General features: G+C 44.3%; 1 protein-coding gene across 3 annotated transcripts in view; it reads left to right on the plus strand.

Moving 5' to 3' along the window:
• Nucleotides 1–23,010, plus strand: part of CDH4 (cadherin 4) — a 461,862-nt gene that overhangs the window by 343,525 nt on the left and 95,327 nt on the right. For all 3 annotated transcript variants that reach the window (XM_087750192.1, XM_087750191.1, XM_087750190.1), the window contains one exon: nucleotides 16,449–16,604. In XM_087750192.1, coding sequence (XP_087606318.1) covers nucleotides 16,449–16,604 — 156 coding nt within the window. The remainder of the gene's footprint in view (nucleotides 1–16,448; nucleotides 16,605–23,010) is intronic.

Genomic DNA, 23,010 nt, shown 5'->3' on the forward strand with positions numbered 1-23,010 from the left:
TTTCCTGCTTAAGCTAGTAAAGGTCTTCTGTGGCTGTCAGTAGAGCTAATACATCTGTTCATAGGTCTCTGGTACCCATAGCTGGCCACGCGTGCTGTTATCAGACTCTTTCCTTACTCACTGGTAGCTTTGCTGGATTTTGACCATTTGAGATGTTTGATGTTTGTCTCGGGCAGAATAGTTTCAAAAAATTTCGGCTGAAACAGTTCTTTCATCTCATGCAATCAGGGTCAGACTAAAATGCATTTTCTCATTTTGATACTTGCCAGTTTTCTCTGTTACAGGCTGTTGCAGAGCCCTTTGAAGTCGATGGAAATCTGTCCATTAACTTCAATAGACTCTAGTTTGTCCCTAATCGATAGTAATTTGATTAAAATAGCTCTGAATGTTCTGGATCCCAGTGAACATTGCAGTTGTTCTTTAGGTTGCAATAGCCCCCAGCTTTTCTGTGCGTGGTCAATTCTGTTTGCCAGGGTAAGGGAGAGCGTAAGGAGACATGTGAATCTCGCTGTTATCGCTGTTCTTGATAAATCACGGCGGACAGGTTTGAGTTAAGTTAAACCCACGCTGCGCGATGTGCATTTGAGCAGCTGAATCCTTCCCCAGCCTGCGTGCTGCTAGCAGCAGGGTTATCCTGGTACAGAATGGGGGGGGATTGTATTTTCTTTGTTTTCGCTTTTTCTTCCTCCTCCCAGCCAACAGGTGCACCGGGTTAGTAACGGTTCCTGATCTGGTTCAGGAAATACACATGCCTAGAAAAAAATCATGGTTCATTGTATGAGTTTTGTTATTGCTCTGGAACGTTCTTTGTGTTTACACCATAATCCTTTAAAAATTGCAGTGTCTTTCCCTGCCTCTGCTCACGTTGAAAGAGCTTTTCCCCTGGAAGGTGGCATTGGTCTCCTGTGGCAGAAAGGACACCTGGGGTGTTTCATCCATCCTCCCCTCCAAAGCTGAATCGCCAGCGCTGTGTCCTGGTTGGCTGTGGCTTGGTCTGGCCGCATCCTGGATATCCGTGTGGTCTTTCTGCCACCCACTCGAGTGTAGGCAGTGAAACCTTTCTGTACTGACTTCCCGAGCCTTTGAGGGAACTCGGATCAGGTGGTCAAAGGTGCTCTCAGTCTGATCTGTTGTTTATTTCCCATCACCCTGGAGTGTGGAGCTGAAATGCTGGTGTTTCAGAGATTGCCAAGGGCATCTTTGTCTCTTTGCATGCTACCCGAATGAATGTTCACAATCTCCCATTACTGCTTACCCTGTACCGGTGCACCAATTTCTTTTCTCAACTCCTGTGTCTTTTAAACTCAATATAGAAGTGAAAGAGAGGAAAAACAGCAGTGAAGCTCTGCATTGAAATTGAAGTCACAGTCTGACACAGATGCACAGAGTCTTCCAAATCAAAGAGAATTGATGAGCCTTGCACAGGCAGGTGCCCCGGCTCAATCACAACCTAAATAATCCTGAAATTAAGATCAGAGTCTGTCGCTGCAGTTGCTGCCATATGTAGCCGCTACTTGGCTCTGCCTCCCGTGCTGAGGCAGGGAGTTGGGTGCCTGAAAGCACCAACCTGCGGAGCGATGGGAGCCCTGGCACAGAGGCAGCCTGGCAGCAGGCGGCAGGAGCACCGCTCCTCTGTGGGGAAGGCAAATCTTGGAGTCCTGGGGACTCGGGATCAAAGAGCCGTGGAAATGACAAGTGTGGCATGTCACAGCGCACCCCCTGCTAGGTGATTCAGGGCGCAGTGTGGACAACCACACATGCCACCCCTTAATTAGAGGAAAAATCCTGTCCCCCAGTAGTGGCCTTGAACCAAAAGGGATGAGCTAAGGGGGGTGTCATCCTCTGAATAAAGAGATGGGCAAGAGCACAAATGCCTGGGAACAGGGCCATGGAGGGAATGAATAAGATGCCCTTCCAAAGCATCTCTGTCTTTGTTAGCCCTATTAAAAAATATATAAAAATAAGCTGCAACTATTATGCTCAACACAGCATTCTAAAAGTTCACATGGTTTTCAAGCATACCCCGCTAAGCACAAACTATGATTCATTTGGAATTTGCTAATTAATACTGGCATGGCATTGTCCCCTGCTGTTGCCCAACTTCTTGCTTGAGAGAACTTTTTCTGTTTAAAGAAAAGTGAAAATATTTTACCTTGGAACAGTAAGGTGCCTCTTCAGACGTGAAGTCTGCCAAGACAGAACAGGAAGGGGGTGAAATGTAGGGGATTTTCCCTTTGCTTTCACCGAGTTCTTTATCGTCTGTAGCACAGCCCGACTCTTTAGTAAGGTGATGGCCAGAAATAATATTGCAAGAAATGCTAGCTCTTCTCTCATCCCCATCTTTAAGTACTAAGAGCTGGGGAAGAGTAAATTGTCATTTAAACTCTGGATATTGCAGCAGGCGAAATGATTTTGCTTTTTTTCTCTCTATAAACTAATGGATGTGGAATCTTGCAAAAAGTAAACCAACTCCTCTTAATAAAGCTCTGCATATAGATATTTAGCAGCTAAGCACTAAATCCATGGAATAGGGGGAAAGTGCAGAAGTAGTGGATTAATATATAAAAGGATGCTTTTTCCCCTTCAAAGCCTCCTTAAGTGCTGACTGATGGAATAAACCCTGAAAACTTTCTCTGTGCTAATTGTCATGTTCCTTGGCTTGCATCCCATTTGCTGTCTGTCATCCTCTGCAGTGTAAGAAGTTTCACATAAGAGCTTTCTTCTTCTGTTTACAGGCATGCCATGTAGCGTATTCAAAACCAGGGATAGTTCAGAGGGTCAGGAAATCTTCCTCCTGCTTCTTATTAAAAAGAAAAAAAGAAAAAAAAAAAGCCCTGAAGATTTAGAGTTTGAGGAAACATCATTCCCCCGCATACATCCAGCTTCTCAAAGGCACAAGAGCCAACTTTGAGCTTTCCTAGAAATAAACATGAAGCGATATCCCACTCTAATCACCACAAAAATACTGGGTCAGCTTGTCAGCCAGTGGAAATCGGTGTAAAGGCACTGAACTAAAAGAAGCCATGCTGATTTACACTAGCTCGGAGAGCAAGGCATGGCTTATAAAGCAGCCATGGGATTTTGGTATGTGACAGACTGTTTTCTTTTAATTTCCTCCGATAAAAAAAAAAAAGATACTGTATGAAATAATAATAATCTGTTCCTTTTTAGTATCACCTTTTGAGTATGTTTGGGATTGATAGAGGAAGATGACCTGTAATGCCATCCCAATTAAATGCCGAACGTCAGCAGTTCACAATCCTTTCACTGGTGGATTATTTTCAACCCTCCCAGTTCCCACAGGACCTATTCCCTGCGTCATTATCAACTTTTTTAAATTGAAAGTATTATGAAGGCAATTTCCTGCCACCAGCGACTTTCACATCACTTTCTCAGGGCCCTGCAGCCTGAGAACAACCACTACGACTAAATCTATCAGCGATGGAGGGGCGGATGGAGTGACCTGAATTACAAAAACCCAAAATGCTCAGAAATGTTCTGTAAGAAATGGTTTTCCTCTACTCACTGCCGATGGTTTTAAAGGTTGTTGGGGACCAGCGTGTTCCAGGTCCACTCCTGCTGTCACCGGTCTCCAACAAGGCTTTAAGAAGCCACGAGTATTGGATGGGGTGGATCCGTAAGAACGGGAGGGCATATTTCTGATTCTCAGTTGAACTGTAAAATCCAACACGACAGTGGATATAGTGAACAGACCAAAGAGCATGAGAAAACAGAGAAATGTTGTAAGAGCTCAGATTTCGTTCGTGCTTCAAAATAAGAAACTAGAGCAGGGTTTCCCAGCTTTGTTCCTGGAGGGCTGCTCGCGGGAGTGAGGGCCAGGCTGGGTGCTGCGTGGCAAAGTCGTCTGCAATGCAGCACCGTTGCTTTCAGTTTGTGTTAAGTAAAAATCCCTTCCAGGGCTCATATAGAGGCTACAAATGACCTGTGGATGCACTGCGGGAAGCCAGGGCCCCATTTTCTGCATATTTGTAGAAAGATGTGTGGCAAGCCCTAGAAATAATTTGACTTACGTTTCAGGTGCTTTGGCAGGAACACAATTGCACTGACGATCTGGCCCCGATTTGCCAGTGTTGAATATCTTGAAATGTGTCATTGATGCTGTCAAATGCACAGAGGCAATAACATTTCCTTCCAATCAGTTTTACTTCTGTAGTAGCGTGTGTTAGTCGTAGCCGTACTTGACTGAGAGTAAAAGTGGCAGCAGAAGTGCGATTTGGGGTTGGTAGTACCTGTTTAAATAAAGCCCAGCGTACAGATTTCTGCATTTCCTACCTTGTTTGGCTGTTCCCAGAGATCGCTGCCGGACCTTATTCTCAGTATTGCCAGAGATATCTCTATTACACAGGCTGGAAAACAAGCAGAAGGTCGGACGGGTTCTCTATGCTTGCAGTCTTTCTCTATTTTACTTCTCCAGCTGCAATTGATAGACCCAGCGGTGTGGAACAAACAGTGCTCCCGTAAGTAACCGCTGCCTGTTAGATCTGCAGGTAACACGCAGCTCTGGGGCTGTAGGGGGGGATGGTGGCAAACCAGGAATGCACGTAACAGCGAAACAGATGGGTGAGGTCCAGACACGTGCCGTTGCCTCGTGTGGGTCGCCTTGTTGAAAGTATCAATGTGCATATTGGGGATCTCCGGTTAAGAAATGGAGTTAGACCCTGCCAGTTGCATTTACAGTATTTTGCTAATCTATTATTTTAGACACCACAAACAGTGTATTTCATTGTGCTGCTTTATTGATCAAAGGAGAGATTTGATTTGACAGCAGTTTCAGAAAAGCCTTCAAGTTGTCCAAGATGTGGTAGAATTATTAACTACCCTAAGCTGACATATGGTAATTTAGCGTTTAATGTTTGCCCTGACACGCTGAGGAGTCATCCTGCCGAGTTACCAACTGATGCCCAGAAGTTTATGAGTACATAAATAATAGCTGAAATAGTTTTCTGGAGCCATGTTTAGACTTAAACATCCAGCCTTTGCTTCATTGTGTGTTGCAGTTAAACTTTCTTTGGCAGGGCGGCGGGGGCTGGAACCCCGTTGCACTACCCGCTACAGTTGGAATAAATTAATAGGATTTTGCAGCTTTTTGCAGCTGTATTTGTACAACTTCATCTTGAAAGAATTTTAATTTCTGTGCCTAGGCTTATAATTTTTTCAAGCGCGTTACACAGTTGGCTGTACATAATTATGTCTTACAGCCATAAGCACTGACAATCTGCTTACCTAAACTATTCTGCTCTAAACTTGTCATTTAACTGATGGTGAAGGAATTGCATGTAATTCACCAGATTGGAAATTAAATTATCAATTAATAATACTGCAAAAAAAATTAAACAAGAAATTCAGTATGTCTGTCAGAGTATCTGCAATTAAAAAGGCAGTGGAGCATTAGCGTCCCAGACCAGACTGGACCCCACCACCCTTGTTAGCCAAGTCCGCCAAGCTGCAGGTTTGCACAGAAAATCTGAGCGAGTGCTTTGCATCTCGCACCTATTTGTGGAAGTGCTGAGAAAGGCAAATGCAATCAGCAAATTAACATGTCCCCCCTGTAAATTATTAGTAATAGGAAGACTTTTCATTGTGAGCCTCTTGAGATCCTAGAAAGTACCTGCTCTTTGGAGCCTTAATCAAGCTCCAGTCTACCTTGCAGTGCGTTTGCCCCGAGGTGCACCGGAGCTGTGCGTGCCGGCGCGCGTGAGCGCAGCCCCTCTGCCTGCCTGCGCGGTATTGGGGTGTACTCGCGTGAGTATGTCAGCAGATCCTGCAGAACATCTGTGCCGGAGTGTGGCTGCTCAGCCGCTTCTTCAGGCCTCTGTGCTTTGTGCCTGCTGCAAGCAGAACTACCTACGCGAACGCGGTCGTTGTTGCTGGGTTTTTTGGGGGGTGGGAGGCTTGTGGTTGCGTCCGTGCTTGTGACTTTTGAGGACTGTTACTGGCTTTGGGGGGTTAAATTCAAAAACAGAATGTTCCATAAATAGAAGTGAGATGTAAAAGGTGCTAAAACATGTCAAAAGTGATTACTTTTTTTTTTTTTTTTTAATATATGGTGCCACGTCCTAAAACGGGCCTGTCTGCCTCTTGTGTTAAATGCGTGTGGGCAGGAAGCACATCAATAAGTTATATGAATTAAGTCTAATGTGAATTCAAGTCAAAGTAAGCGAGGGTCTCGGATCTAACCCGCACAGAAGTACAGTTAATGAAAGAGAAAAACTTGCCAAAAATTCAACCCTGTGAATTGGTTCCAAATGAGCAAAGTTCAGCTAGGTTTGAATTTCCTAGGAGGCAATCTCCCATCCCTCATGCATGAAGCAGATTTGCAGAAATGATGGGTGTTTGAGTCTGAGGGCACCTACGCCAGAGGGAAAGGTACCTTTGAAAAGAGGGGCCCGAGCGCAGGAGCAGCAGCTGCCAGGGGCACCCTTAGCAAAGCCTCTGAGCTGCGGGAAGGTGAGACAGGGCGGCCAGGGCGGAGGAGCGCTGGCTGGGAGAGGGGATTGCGGGAGGCTCAATGCTTGTAGGCGATGGCAAATGCAGCTGGCAGGCGTGTGGCAATGTGCACCTGTAGCTGGTCTTTAATATTTTTGCATGGGCAGCTGGTGCACAGCGTATGTAGCTGTGCACATGCGCAGTGAATGTTGGCATGGTGCTGGATCGTGCGGTGTGGGCTGGGGTGCACGTGCCTGACTGCCTGCTTGCTGTTACCTTGCCAGATTTTCCTGACCGCAGAGTTCTCGCAGTGCCTTGCTCGGCAGTTGCTTGAAGGAATAATGCAACTGTCAGATGTCAGCTTAGCTGCTGTTACGTGTTGTGGAAGGAAGCATATGTATCCATCCATGGGCAGAATTTGGCCATCGGGGAAGAGTTATAGAGGATCCAATCTTTTGCGTAACATATGAGGATGAGTCCTAGGACCAAAGTCATCTCATACTGGCTTTGTTCAGTTGACAATAAATCATAGAATCATAGAATATCTTGAGATGGAAGGGACCCATAAGGATCATCGAGTCTAAACCTGCACTGATGCCCATTAGCATTGCTCCTATAGTGCATAGGGAGAACTTAATTTTCTGCCTAATCACAGTTGGTGGTTCCCTTTACTGACCATTGAAATAACATCTATGTGTACTGCGCCATGTAATCCACCCTACGGAACAAACGAATGGGCTTGCTTTTCCTATAATTAAACTTATTAGAGAGACTTTGAGAACTGCAGAGGTTTAAATCCTGCTCTGCATAAATCCCAAAGTAGTGTCTCAAACATGAGCCTCAGCAGATTTTGTTCTCCAAAATATACACACTAGAGGGTTTTATTGTTGTTTCCTATTGTTAGCTATTTGCAGCCAGGTCCAACAGCTTAATTTTGTGCTGAGACTTGCATTTGCAATCATGGCACAGCACCACTTCTCCGTGATCAGTAATATCTGTAGGTGTCGTGCAAAATATTAATTCAATGCATGGTTATACATGATTGGGAAAGCCAGAGCTCATTACAAAAGCAAAGTTTGTACTAAGACTAATTATATCCCTCGAATCTGGGAAAAACTCCCTTCATGAGGACACAAGTGTGTTTGTTCCCCACTGAATACTTTTTCCCTGCGTCTGAGCTCACTGTCCTACGGAGAGGAATGCTGCTTGTGTTGAATTGCTGCACGTCATTGTACAAAGACTGTTCTTCCCTTGTTCTTCTGCTGCGCAGCTTAATTTTTAAATGCCACGGACCACATTTTCAGCTGAAATAAATTAGCACGCCTCTGTTTGAAGCCAGTGGGTCTACGCTGATTTATACTAGCTGAGGGCTTCAATCATTAGTGACAGTGATCAGGTTACTCCTGCGCAGGTCAGTACCTACTGCCCTTGGTTGTCTTCTGCACTGAGCACTCAGGTTTCCCGCTCGCTTTTACCCAGAGAGGTGCCGGATTCTCTTTGCCAGGCTGGCTCTGTGGCAGGCGTGGTGGAAGGCTTCAGAACAGACACCCTTCAAAGAGAAATGAGGACAAAGTGCCGCTACAGTGATTTCTTTTTCTTGACTTAGTCTTCACTTAAGCATAGCCGTGTCAGATGGCAGTAGGGTCAGCTGCAAGGCGGCACTGCAGGATGGTACCCTATGTAAGGATAGCGGTGCATAGCCCTTCATAAATAAATTATGAAGGATGATCTTCTCTTTCCTGGCAGGACTCCTCCATCACAGTAGTAAGAACAGTGCGTTTTGAACTCTCAGAGGTATTTCCTTGACCTTTTGTCATGGAGCATCCTCCACAGCAGAGGAGGGCTCATGCATCTGGTTCAAATCCCAGTTCCTTAATATCAGCCACTTGCATCTTGCACAGTGTGAACCAGCCTCAGTTCTTCAGGGCCAAAATTCACCCGATAGCAGCACATGCAACTCCACCGGGATACCATCAGCCGCTACACCGAAGAATCTGCTCTCTTGTAAAGAGAGATAAGAGAAAGACTAGTAAGAACAAGTTTTGTTGCTTCTGCTATCAATGTTCTGGCAGTGATAAGGCGTTGGTCATGCGGTGGTATTCTGCTGGTGCGTAATGATCTTCCCTTCCCATCAGAGCCGCTCCCCTCCCTCACTCACCTTGCTACAGTCTGAAGCATTTCCACAGTGGAGTACTTAAAAACTGAAGCAGCTGCAAAAGGCCTGAAGAAAGGAACATGTTGCTTTAGAAATTACTCTGTCATATCAATTACTATTCGATGTGGAAGATCCATTAGCATTGGCCAGTTCCTGATACAGGCACATTAGCTTCTTGACCTTCATAATAGCGAGTAATGAAAATTGCTTAATTATTTAATCATGAAGACCACGCAAGAAATTGCAATTTACTGAGTTTTCACTGGTAAAGGCAGAGACCTGGCAGGGTTGGCATCATCTTAGCTGCTGATGGTCCCAAGTCACCACTCAGAAACTTTGGCCCAACTGGAGAGTTCGGCAGAGAGCAGACTGGCCCCACGAATCCTGCAGACCTCAGTCTTCTTGTGTCCAAGCAACTTATGCTAAAACATAAATTCTTTGCTGTTTCAGCAGGTAGGAAAGCAAAGTTAAAATGCAGGAGATCCCGAGCCTGGTCGCACTGCTGCACACCAGGTGTTCTGTGTTTGTAGCGTCTCATCTGATCATGCACGAAATTCAGTTTCCTAGGCAAAGGGATTGTTATTTTGCTTTTATCCTGAGCAGAATAATGGTAGTTTTGAATTGGGCCATGAGTCTGACAAGTTCATTTTCATCCCATACTTATGCATGGAGTCACACACGGTTGTTGGCCAGAATCGCAGGCAGAAATTCTTCTCTCCCACTGCATTACGGTCTCCTTATTGAGCCTGATTTATATTCTCCTGTTCTCCATCTGCTCGATGTTACATTTTCGTCCAGGTAGAGGAGAAAAACCCTGGTAAACAATTCAAAAAAACCTGGAAGGGAGAGAGGGAGTGAAGACCATCAAAGCTACCGATGGGCATAGGGAAAGCTCCGGAGAAACGTATCCACGTGGACGTAATTGGCCTGAAGGGAGCTGCTGCGCTGGAGAACAGCCCTTGGACAGAGGGAGCTGCGTGAAAGCCAAAGGACCTGGGAAACGCTGGAAGCTTTCAGCAACTGAACATTTGGTGAAGCGCCTCAGCCAAGCGCTCGCAGGGTCAGTGCAGAGGAAGCAAACTCCTCCTGGTAAGGAGCAGGCGAGCTGCCCGGGGAGCGGGTTCCTCCGCAGGCTACAGAGCGCCAGCCAGGCGTACGCGAGAGGTGCTTCTCTGTTGGGTTCAAACATTTTACAGTTTCATTTCTTTCTTTAATGCAGGCTTCATCATCAGTTACATCAATAACTTAAATGACAGCTTTAATATCTCCGACATACTAGTTTTACTCTGTTTTATCATCAAAATAAATACATTATAAATTACTTTGCACAGATTTCAGCTGGAGCGGGGGAAGATTTAACGTGACATGAGAGGCATCCAGCCATTGGGACACAGGGAACATTTTTACAGTTTGGCTTTGGATTTGTATTTTAAAGAAGAAGGAGAAACTTAAGCTCTTGCATAGTAGTAACGATAGTAGCTACATGCTGTGTGTAATTGCAGGAAGAATGGCACTCATCGCAGTGAATCTCAACCATGTAAAAATTAGGCATCTAGTCTAAGCGTAGTCCTTGATTCTCTCTCTATAATATGTGGAAAGAGAAAAACACTTTTTCCAGGAGATTTGATGTGTACTTAAGCATTCAAGGCAGGAGGATGGATTTCAGTCTGGAAAGGCTTGCTTGTCTTCTGTTTATCTGGCTATCTAAGACCAGATACAAAGTTTTTAGAAAGTTATGTATGAGATGAAACCAGTCCCACTTGAGGGAAGAAAGAAATTTGCAATTACAAGTGTGCATTTCCATCCTTTCTTTCTGTGCCAATAGAGATCTTTCCCTGCTTAACCTTGTTTGCAAATACTGCCACCATGGGAAACTTAGCTCAATTGATAGTTGTTTTGTCCAGTAGTGGATAAAGACTTGCAGGCTGCTATTAAGCCCAGTGTTGTAGTTAGTGGAAATATTCCTTTTATTCAAACATGATAGCTGCCCTTGCCATGTCAAAGCATCCTCTTTGCAAGGCACAGAATAGATGGTTTTCTCTGAAGACAGCTGAAGTGTTTTAGAGAACATTCTGTTTTCTTTTTTGCCTTCTTTCTGGGAAGTAACTTGGGATCATTGGCAAGTGTGATGAAAGGGGACAGAAGTTAATAAATATCACCTTAACCTGGTTGGGTCTCCAAATCTGTCTTAATTTTTCTCTGTCCGTTTGACTTTTGCATCTATTTATTGAAACCATATGTGATCCTTTAAGCAGCACGCAGTAATTTGTTTGGAAATTCAGGGCTAGAGATGTGTCTGTCTACTGGCTTCTAAAACAACTGTGAAATAAGAGTTAAGAACTTTTATACAAATGAGTCTTAAACATATTGCAGATTCAGTTAAAAATAAATAAGTAAGTCCTTAGCAAGGATTTCAATAAGCAGTAAGAGTAGCTGAATTAAAATATTTCCACTAAAATTAATGAGCCAATCCTGGAATGCTTAGACTGACTCTTAAGTGTGCTCATTTAAAGACTTTGAATATGTTTGCCTGTCTGAATTTCTATGGAGCATTTTGAATGCATGACAGATTATAGTCTTCAATTATTTTAATTTGGTTTTCTTAATGGGCAAAATAGCTAAGAGCTTAATAATAAAAGACACTTACTGCTTATCATTTACATTATTTTATGTGTTCATTAATAATTATAATGGGTTTTATAAAACAAAAAAATCAAGTCTAAGTCTCCCCAGGTCATGTTAGTGCAAATTTTGCATAGTATTCTGTGGGACATTTAGGAAACTAAGTATTTTTTTGAGGGCATTCTTAACTCCATACATTATAGAGTAAGTTGGAGAACTTCAAAGGAAATTTATTTTCTAGTTTGCTCTGTGGGTAGAAAATGCAACAGAGTATAAATGGCCTGCTTTGCTTTCTCTGGATGCATTCCCAGGCACTTACATATACCATCACATGGTGATGGGCAGAAGCCAGACCATGTACGGCTCAGTGAAATCCTCTAAATATAGTTTGTTAGGTACAGGAATACTGTTGTTACAGTCCTGTCTTCTCTTCTGTAGGCTCAGTTGTCCCTGTTTGTTCCGCCTTTCCCTACACACCCAGTTTCCTAGGCTTCCAGGCGTTTCCTTTACTGATATCTAAACAACCTCCATTTGGGTCCCTTTTTTCTAGCAATGTCATGCTCCAGCAACTGTGTAATTTATGGACTCACAGGTGTCCTCCAATCTGCTGACCATACAGCTTTGCATAGTCTGCATTGCCTCTGCGCCTGGCGCAGGAGTTACGGGGATCTGTGGTTCTTGTCATCTGCTAGGATGAGAGGGCTTGTGAATTCAAAACCCTGCAGTGAGAAATGGAAGTGCTAAGCGCACAAGAAGGATGTGCATCAACAGGAGCAAAACAGAGTGATAAAATCTGGTACCTCAATGGAGCTCAGCAGTTGAAATTTTGCTTATCAGTAAAACTTGTGGGAGCAGTTTAGCTACCCAGTTACTCCTGATGGAGACGCATGAACCCTAAGATTTTATCTGTAAAAGCGGGATGCGGTCCTGTGTCACAACCACAGGCTGCTTTTCAAGCCCGTCTAAATATGAGATTGCTACCAAGGAGAAAGCTACCTCTGAAGGGCTTAGCCCTGTATTACCTCAAGAGTTGCAATGTTAATTTTCACACAGTTTAGTTATTATATCAGAACCTGCAGTGGAAAATACCCATCTGTGAAATTGTACCGATTTCTTCTGTTCCGGGGATTACTCGATAGAAATGAGAGCTGAGTCAAGCTCTTGGTGTTCTGGTTCTGAGTTGCCAACATTGACTGCAGCCCTTGTGCTCCGTTTGGGATGGTGCATCAATGCTTCAAGATCAGACCCCCCGCAGTCCCCCGCTTTGCCATTGCATTGCGAGGCTGCTGTGTCCTTGCTTGCCGCAGCCAAGCGGAGGTCTGGCAATGCAAGTTCAGTGCCTGGCTCCGCTGCGTGTTCCCTCTGTGGATTTGGTGGCTGGTCCCAGAGTTCCCAGATGGTCCATTTGTATCTGTCAGCGTAGGTGAGGGTACTTAGCATCCCAGGGTTCCTGCGTGGAAAATTTCACCTGTGTTCGAGGATAGGATCAGGGGATCACATCTTCTGCAGTAAATTGCCTTTCTGTCTGGGGCATTTTCCTTCACCAGTATAACAATCCAATCTAAGGTCCATCCCCAAGGGTTTTTTTTAGAGAGTAAAAGCTGCTTCACAAGCAAATTCCGCTTATGACAGTCATCAGCCATCATTGTTCATCTTGCTCACGTCATCATATGCAGGGTTTTACCATGCCTGGCGCTGGAGAAGCTCAATGCTCCAAAGGTTCTCCGAGTAAAAAAAAGTCTAAATGCAGCTAAGGAAAACTATCCTTCTGCCATCTGTTCTGTAACCCAGAACCCTACATAACTCTTGACTGCATTATAAAAGGAAAGATAAATAAAAAAAAATTCATGTGTATGTTCTCCAGTCAGAAGATTATCATATGGATATGTTACCATCTTCTCACTTCCCAGGCATAAATGAATGAAAAAGCAGCTCTCTCCTGAGCCAGTAAATTCCCCCAACCAGTGATTTTTTCTCCTGATCTAGGGAGCTCCTTGGGAATAGAGGTTTTTTCATTATCATTATTATTATTATTATTATTGTTATGGTAAACTGCTCCAGGAACGGTTTCAACAAAAGAAGTAAACCTGACATTGTATTCAGATAATGTTCTTAGCTTCTCAACAAGATTTACTAAATTGCACCCTGGGAATTATGCAAATGAAACCTTTGGTCAAAATGTTACAGGATTACTGTAAAAAAAGTCTTTTTTTTTAAATCTCATTAAGAGTGCTAAAATTACATGTTCCAATATAAAAAGCGTGTGCCTTTGTGCGATTAATATCTCCCTGGTAGTAATACATACTATGCTTCATTGTCTGTGGTCTTTGCAACTTTCTGTGACAAGTGCTACTTCTTAGGCGATATTTCTGAACACTTCGCATCCTTGTGTTCTTACTGGAAATGGAATTAAGTACAGGTAACAGGCAAACCATTGTCACGTGACGGCAATTAACAACAAATAATGAGTCATTGCTGAATACTCGCAACATATTTCCCCATATCTTTGTTTTGCTCCATGCAGCGTAATTATCTCATGGATTTTTCTTAGGGTAATTGGGTAAGTCGTGTGGGTCTTATGATATATTTCATCTCCTAGATCTGCAGTGATTTACATACAGACAGCTTAGACCCTATTAATGCTAATAAAAGTGCTGCAAGGACATCCTATAGCGTACACTTTATTAAACTGTACATAGCTTTCTTAGAGAGCTTCTGTTTATCTGTGTTTCCTGAAAATAAAATATAGTGCCTTTAGCACTGAATATTTAAATCCAGCCTCCTTTTCCCTGTTTCTGTCTCTCTCTATGCATTTCTAATGCTTCTATCACAACGGGATCTGGGTACTATATGCAACAGGAAATAGAGCAGAAAAGTGTCCACGCAGACCTAACAGACTCTCCCCTCCCATGATTCGGGTTAAAATTGCTTCCATTTTAGTTCCTCGGAGGGAGACTGGTTTGCTCTTTGGTGCTTATGCTCAAGTCACGGCCACGGTTGAGCCAGGCTGGGGCTGGGACTGGGGACACCCTCCCAGCTCCCGTGCTTCAGTGAGCAGAAAGGCAGCAAAAGCGCAGATACCGTGGGTTTGGTTTTTTTCCTTCCACCTTTGTTAAGGAAAAACTTTTTGTTAAGGGTGAAGGGCTGCTTTTATCCTGACACGTTACAGGTCGTTTGGAGCTGTGCAGGCACACAGTGATAGAGACAGACATACAACTGTGTTGTACGTGTCCCAGGTTACCAGTTTTTTCCCTTTCTTTTTAATTTCTACGATGGGAACCCCACACTGAGTGAAAGCTGGAGGTCCAGCAGCGGCTTCCTGCATTTTCACTTACCTTGAGCCTGGCTGCAAACATGTAGGCAGTAGGTTAGAGCTTGAGCTCCCTGACCTGAGGTATGCATTTGCACAGACGTTCGCAGAAATTCAATTTTCAGCCCTTTCCTCCTGGCAGGGTGAAAGCTGACTTTCTAAAACTGGGGACTGTGGACTTCAGTTGTTGAACTGTTGAATCGGTTGTTGTCATTAAAACCACAGTTGTGCAAGCAAAGCTTGATTTTAATGTACTCCTTTTCACCCACAGATTTGCTAATGACAATTGGGTTCATACCTGTCTGCTTGGGTCCCTATTACAAATACCCACTGGGCACACAAAAACCTGTATAAACAATTGTGTGCAGCATGAGGGCACTTTCACAATGTCCCCAGTACCTCTTTTAAGTGATTATACCAGTGTAAGTCCAATCAGTTTTCCTTGGTACTAATAGCCTAAACAAGCAGTGAATCCTGTAGAGAAAAGACAGATGAAACTGTCTCTGTTCCCTGACCTTCAGCTCCAGAAGTGTAGGTGCAGCACGAATCAATCCTGGCAGTGTCTAGTAATAACTGACATTATTAGCCGTTAACAGGAGCAGACTTATTTGGTGGAGGCAGTACAAAGAAAACAGTGTACAAACTTGGTAATGATCCGGACAAAGGCACCAAAGGAGATTCTCAGAGGCAGGGGATCTGATGTTACTCTGCACCAACACGTTCAGCATCTTGTCAGCCTCCTGCGTCAGGAGAGGAAGAAATAGCGGTAGGTCACATGCGGGAGGAGCGCGAGAGCAGCCCACAGCCCCGTCCCAATTCCTTTGCCTGACAAGCGAAGCCTCCTCTTCCCTTGGGAAATGACATTCGCTCTCCAAATTGGGGCTGTCTGGCAGGGCACGGGGGCCTCCTGCATCCCACTGAGCCCACTCGGGCTCCTCCGAGCGTGCAGCTGCCGTAGCAGAGATGCTAACGTGCACTCAGCTGCAAGATTTCTATTATCTTCCCACTACTTCGTTGCATTCATAGACCTGTTAGGGAAAAATTTATGCACGTCATTTTTCCACTACCAAGACAGTTTGTGGTGGTGCGGGGGGTGGTAATTTATTTGTACCTTGCACTTTCTTTCAGGAATAGTCATGCAGTTGCAAGAACTTCTTTCAGCATTTGATCAGAAAATTAAATTTGGGTTTAAAGAGATAGTCAGGGTTGCTAGGACAACATATTAACCTCCCTTTTTTATTTTCTCGGCTCTGTATCCAAGGTTCATATAATTCGACATGCTGTATTCAGTTTGTGGTGGTGTTCTCAAGGTATGGGGAGGGAAGAGGTTTCAAAAGAAATGTGCCAAACAGGCTTTTCCTCAACAAATAGTCAAATGAAATGGTAGCATCCCACCAGGCATTCCCAGCCTTGCCTTGTCAAGCCAGCAGGGTTGGACAGAGAGGGAGTAAACAGCCCTGTTCTTCGAATTTCATGGGAGTATGTGTGTGCACAGTCACAGGGACTGAGAATATGATGTGGGAGCTTGCAGACAGCATTTTCGGAAGTGAGTAATGGCTGGGAGACTCCAGGTATGGCTGAACAGTTGGGGCACTTGAAGGAGCTTAGGGTTTCAATAACATGTAAACAGCATTTTTTTGTGCATGTGGGTTCTTCCACATCTAAGGCAAAAAGTCAGAATTTCAATGATTCCTAGAGAATTGTCATGAATAAAAGAGGAGAAAAATAGCTGAAAATATGTGGAATACGCTTTTCCTGGCTTTTCCCCAACCCTTTGGCGTACAGCTCCCCTGTCAAAATTGACAGCAGTATTACATTTATGCAGCTTTCAGGCTCAGATCTTTGAAGTTGTTTAAACATCCGTGTGGCTTTTGTCCAAAACTTATCGATTGCTGTCTTTGTTATTTCATGCAGATTCGTTCCGATAAGGACAAAGAGATCCATATCAGATACAGCATCACTGGAGTGGGAGCCGACCAGCCGCCGATGGAAGTCTTCAGCATTGACCCTGTGTCCGGCAGGATGTATGTGACTCGCCCGATGGACAGAGAAGAAAGAGCTTCCTACCATGTAAGCATAAAACATCTGGAGTTTTATCTAGGTTCACAAACTCAAAGCAAAACCGTACCAGAATTGCTGGGTTCAAGAAGGGACATGCAGCTTTGAGAAGACCGGGATCTTTGTTCAAAATCAGAGCCCAGTTCACAGTTTGGACTGGTTCCCTGTGTCAGCAGAGACCCGAGGAGCTGGCTGCACAGAGGCACTCGGGCTTAACTAAGAGCGGGAGTCTCAGTCTCGCTCTGCCAGGGCAATTGTGTGTGTGTGTGGAGATGCTGGCTTTGTTTCTGCTTTCCTTTAGTGTAACCTGCTCTTGCTAAATCAGCCAAACCAATGCACAGCAGCATTAAACTCATGTCCTTTTCGGACACCAAGTCAGAGTCCTTTGTTTAAAGTGGTGCAACTTCACGCTGCTTATTAAATCCATGCAAATTTATGTGTGGAGCGAACCCCCCAAAACCATGAGAAGCCAATCACTACATTAGCATGTCTTGGGAAATTACTAATTTAAGAATCATTACTGCAGCTGAACTTGCAATAATTGGTATAGTCATTTTTCATTTTAAATCACTAGGAGATGTTCAGGCAGTATGATGGGGGTGTGTCAGATAGGTTTTTAAATATGCAGATAGACTAATATTAAATATGAGGAAATTAATTAAGGTTAATTACACTCAAAAGTGGTGCCTCACGCTATCCTAGTTCATAAAATGGTCTACCTGCAGAATGCTTAGAGTGTAATTGGCCATTATGTTTGGATATAAATCCTAGCCCCTATATTGCACAGCGTAATTGCACAGCAGATACAGTCCCACAAATTGCTAAAAAAATTTGTTGCACCTTGCACGATAGCCTGGCAAAATTTCAAACACTTTCTGCATCTACACTTTAGTTCTTTCCTGGAGTAGTTGTGAAAGGTTGTTTCATGGATTGCTTTGTATCAGCATTAGCCACATCTATCGGCATCATAATAGCCGTTCCCAAGGATGCTGTAATGTCAGTGAAACGGTACGGGTCACTTCCACTGACACCATATTCCTAACTGCGCCGTCGGAGATGCACATTCTGTCAGCTTTATCAGGTATCCAGTTAACCATGTTGACACAGCTTCTGGACTGGGGTGGAAGGATAAAGAAAATAGATTACCTCTTTAGTTGGGTGGAAAAAGAGATTTCCCCTGAGTAAAAGAAGATCTGAAGGAAATTATTTTATCCTCTGTGAACAAGAACAATTATTTTGTTTGTTGTGCCTAGGAAAATACGAAGAGAGGTTGTTTTGAAAAAGGAATATTTGAGATACAGTGTGTGTCATCTCAGCGTTGTTGATAGTTTCAGCAGTGCGAGGCTATTATAACAGTGTAGCCGATAATACAGTACACAAGTTAACACTTCTGATGGAGCTACTGTGATATCTACTGTCAGACACTCTCAGTCAAAAACATAAGATGAAAAAGATTTTGTCCTCCATAATAACAAATCATGTGTTGATCACTTAACCTACCAGTTACAGTGAATTCAGTAAACTGAATTCTCACCAGGTGAGAATTCAAAGGTGACTGGATAAGTCTGCCTTGTACACACCACAGGTTTTCCAGCCTTTTCTGTTCCTTATGGAAACCTTGAACTAGTGGCATCCGTATATAAATAAGCATATTCACACTCCGAAGGTTACAGGAAGATGTAGTTTATAGAGAGTGAATAACTGATAAGTATGGTATGAGACCTTAGAGACAGGAATAGTGAGTGACAGAAGAGCTTTGTTAGCAGAACAGTAGAAGGTGATGGAGAACATTTTAAGTCATGGCTGTAAAAAATCTGTAGATCCTTCAGCCTCAGTAGCAATGATGATTTATTGAACCATCAACCATTCTTTTAATAACCCTTTACAAAGCATTGCAGAAACTTACAGTAGGATTGGACAATCCTAGAAACTGGAAAAAATTAGGCCAGCTTCCAGAAAGAAGATACAGTCCAAAGTCTTGGCCATTGCAAGTTTTGGAGAAGTCAATGAATTTATGCCACTTCATATAGCTGAGTCTGTAATTGAAAGGAAAGGCAGACTTGGAGCCAGGCTTACACCGAGTACTGGAAGAGCAGTGACTGAGGTGTAGGCTTGAATCTGAACTGTAGAGCTTGGCCATCTTTAATTGGTTTGACATCTGCTGTAGAGTTTTCTTTAGCTCGGATTAGTAGCTTAACTCTTCAGCTGGGGTAAAGGATGTCGGTGGAGCTGCAAGGCACCATCCCTGGTCTCTTTTACCCAGTAGGACAGGGGCTTCTTGTCCAATACGGGCTTGCTGCTCTGGGTGCATTTATACAGCTTCAGATTTTTCTGCAGTCCTAAACAACATGAAGTCTTTTCAGCATCTCTGTCACTATTGAGTGTTGTCCTTGCTGTTTTCATTCCCAGGTAATCTAAAAACTAATTATAAAAAAAAAAAATAATTTGCAAGTGTTTGTGAGGCTACATATGAAGAGTTCTGTTTCATTAACTCCCACATTTTCAACACATATTTTCTTATGCATAATTATCTGCATTGCTTCGGGACTACCATTTTTAAAATACTAGTGTTTTAACTCTCCCCACATTTAGCAAGCCATTTGTCTAATGAAACCTACCTTTTTCCCTAAGGTGAAACAGATTTTTTTCTAATTAGATCCAGAGTTCTGTAGCAAAACTTCCCCATACATTTTCACGATGATTCTTGAACTTTTAGGGAGGCTCATTCTGAGTTCGATGTATGCAGAGATGTATATGCCTCTGGGACTCGGGGTCTGCCCAGGTGCAGTGTGTGCTAGCATTGCTGCGTTAACCCCCCAGCACAACCGGCAGTGGTAGTGATCGCAAGTTCAGCTGTATTTTGGCTTCATCTGTTTTCTCGGCTGCACTACAAACCAGAGTACAAACTCTCCAGGGACCTTGCAGACATCCCAGATGCAGAGTCAGCTGCCAATGAGCAGAGAAAAATGAGAAGGGCTTTGCAGCCACTTAACCAGCACCACATTGCGGTGCAGAACTGGACGTGTTGCACTGAGTGATGCTGTGGGAGCTGCTCCAGCGTCTTTAGTGCCCGTGTCTGGGGACACAGCCTTGGGGCACACTCCCAGCACAAGCGCGAGCTCGTTCCCCCATCTTGCTGCCGTCTCACTGCAGCAGGCATGTGCTGTTGCATCTCCCCTTCTAGCCAGCCCTTAATGTTTATTGCATGCCAAATGAGTTTCAGCAGGTAGTAATATTTAATATACATGAGTTCTCTTGGCCTTATTTAACTGCGTTCCCAAAGTCCCGTTTGTACTGCTGACAGAATTAGTGGCTCTGAATGTCTTTTCTGATCCAGACACCGGTTTCGTACAAAGCTGCATTTAGGCCTGGCAAATACCAGGAATAGTAAATTAGCAGGTTAGTTTTCCAAGACGTTTTTCAAGCTCTGTTTTTGAAAGACATCAACATGAACGTGTCAGTAAGTAGTCATTGCTTATGATACTCAAGTAATGTGCATTATGGGGAAACTTTGAAGCAAGTCCTAATCCAGTCCCAGACACATGTCTGCATTCAGCATCAGACTGATCAAATACTGTCTCAGAATTGGCTGGAGCAGAACAGGTGGGTTATAGTCTGAGAAGGAGTTGTTTGAAGTGCAAGGGGACAAAAAAGTTTACTAGAAATTAAGGGATATAAGAGCTAATTCCAGTATTTTGAACCGAGTTCTAGTGAGTAATGCCAGCCATTTGTGTCACAATACTCTAATTTGAACTTTTAATCACAATTAAGAGCACACAAATTAGGCATGACATTGTATGCTTATTGCTTAAAGGCTCTGTCACTGATTGATAATGTATATTTGTATTAGTAGTATTAGTGCATAAGTAATATTCATATTTAACACAATTCACTGTGTTGACTTTGACTAACTACCTTCAGATACCACCAGCCTCCAGTGTAATCAATAATCGTGATACTGAATCATTTGTATGCCAACAGCTACATTTACACTGGAAACTGTCAGTAGAAAAACCTCAGAGACCTGTGGTAGCTGTTGCTGAATATGATAGCAATGATTGTCATACTTTTAAACAATATTTGTTGAAGAATATCGAGCCAGCTCCTTGGCTGGTGTACAGCAGAGCAATACACCAGCTAGAGATTAGCTGGCTACCTGTATTAATTTTTCAGAATCCTCTGCAAGGTATTTCATTTGATATTATTTATTCCTTTTCTACTCCTGTCACATTCTCCCGCTTGGGGACAATGTAAATATTTCAAACCAACTTTATAAACATTTCTTAACTGTGTCTCCAGCTAGCCACCAGCTTCCATTTGGATACTTGTGCATGACCTGCATCTGGCATGTGTCCTGTGGCCCAGGTTGTGCTCACTGGCCTTTTCAGTGGTGGCTTTTCCAGCTCTAAATGGAGGTGTGTCTGACGGAGCACAGCCATCACATTTTGTGCCTTGCTGTGCTGGTTTTGGCTGGGGTAGAGTTAATTTCCTTCATAGTAGCTAATATGGGGCTGTTTTGGATTTGTGCTGGAAACAGCGTTGATAACACAGGGATGATTGTGTTGTTGCTGAGCAGTGCTTACACAGAGTCAAGGCCCTTTCTGCTCCTCCCCCCACCCCACCAGCGAGCAGGCTGGGGGTGCACAGGGAGCTGGGAGGGGACACGGCCGGGACAGCTGACCCCAGCTGCCCAAAGGGCTGTCCCACACCGTATGGCGTCATGCTCAGCGAATAAAGCTGGGGAAGAAGGGGGAAGGGGGGACATTCGGAGCGATGGCGTTTGTCTTCCCAAGTCACCGTTACGCGTGATGGAGCCCTGCTTTCTTGGCGATGGCTGAACACCTGCCTGCCGATGGGAAGCAGTGAATGAATTCCTTGGTTTGCTTGGCTTGCGTGCGTGGCTTTTGCTTTACCTATTAAACTGTCTTTATCTCAGCCCACGAGTTTTCTCACTTTCGCTCTTCTGATTCTCTCCCCCATCCCCCTGTGGGGAGTGAGCGAGCGGCTGGGTGGGGCTGAGCTGCCGCCTGGGGATAAACCACGACACTTGCCCAGTGCTGCCAAGCACTCACATGCATCTGCTTTTCATCCCATCCATCACTCTACTACCAAAACACCCACTTGGTCACAGGTGGGAGCAGATGGCAGCCTGAGCTGCAGAGCGCCGCGTTAGACTCAGACTGTGCCTCGCACAAATGAGCCCTGTCTCAGCATCTGAAGAATGACTCCAGAACAACGCGTGTTCTCCAGCTTGGGTTTGCCTCATTAATACAAAGAGTAGGGCAGGAGGATAAGGGAGAAGATGAATTAAGGAACGGAAATGTAGTATCTGATCTGCCTTGGAGTTATAACTAGTTTCCCGGTGGACAGATTGCCCCACTGGAATCCCTTCTCCCTTTGCTCCCTCCACTGGGAATGGTCTCTAACGAGGAATGGTCTCTAACGAGGAAGAGCTCCCATCGAGCTAAGTTTAGATTCAGCCCTCTGGCTCAAGCCTCTCTTCTCCCTCTGCTGCGGTTGGCACTGACCACAGAGGAGCAGCGTGTTGTGGAAGGATACGGAGGCGCTACAGAAATGTTAAAAGAATATGAATAGAGAAAATTCATGCAAGCAAGCACAAGAGGAAAAAAGAAGAGAAGTTCATTGAAGTCGGGCAAAAAAGTAGCAGAAGAGAGAAGAGGGGTGTGCAGAAAGTGCAGCAGTATCAACTGTGTTGGAGGGCAGAAGAGCAGCTACAGACACCCAGACACCAGCACAATCCAGGACATAAAGGCGCAGGGTCTGCTGCGCGGGGCTCGGGGAGCAGGTGCCGTCCTCCTAGCTGCCCAAAAGCCGTTCGTCAGGGCACCAGTGCCCGCACCAGCGCCCGGGTCCCCAGACACTGTTCTCCCTTCCGTAACCCAGCCCGGGGGCTGGCACTGGGCTCGGGGCAGAGGTGACACTTGTGCCTGTCACCGCAGGTTTGATGGGGTTCCTGCAGTCTTGCTTATTGAATCTTTTTTTCCTTGAGTGCAGGCGGTAACGCGCTTGTGGGTACATGCGTTTAGTGAGTGCAACAAGCAGATAGACGTGCATTGCTGAGAAATCCCTTACTCCTGGAGATTTCAAACAAAAGCTATCAAATGTAATTAAAAATTTGCAGGGGGAGAGTCAGATCTGAGGGGGAAGATACCAGCTTTCCTCTCTGCTTTATCTCTGAATGGAACTGTTTCCGCTGCTGGAAATGCAGCAAGAGCGAGCCCAGTGCTGCCGCAGTTTCCAGATAATAACTTTAATTTTAGCTCCAAATTACTTTTTTTCAAAGGCAGTCTGACCTCTGAGTGCTAAAGTTATTGAATTGCTACATCTGACGTGACGAAGGATAGCTCAACAGGTGGGAGTCAAAGCAGTTTGTATGCAGGCAAGAAATGCAGATATT

The sequence above is a fragment of the Nipponia nippon genome, unplaced genomic scaffold, assembly GCF_047370975.1.
Source record: "Nipponia nippon isolate SJK-2023a ecotype South Korea unplaced genomic scaffold, ASM4737097v1 scaffold_13, whole genome shotgun sequence".
Classification (NCBI taxonomy): domain Eukaryota; kingdom Metazoa; phylum Chordata; class Aves; order Pelecaniformes; family Threskiornithidae; genus Nipponia; species Nipponia nippon.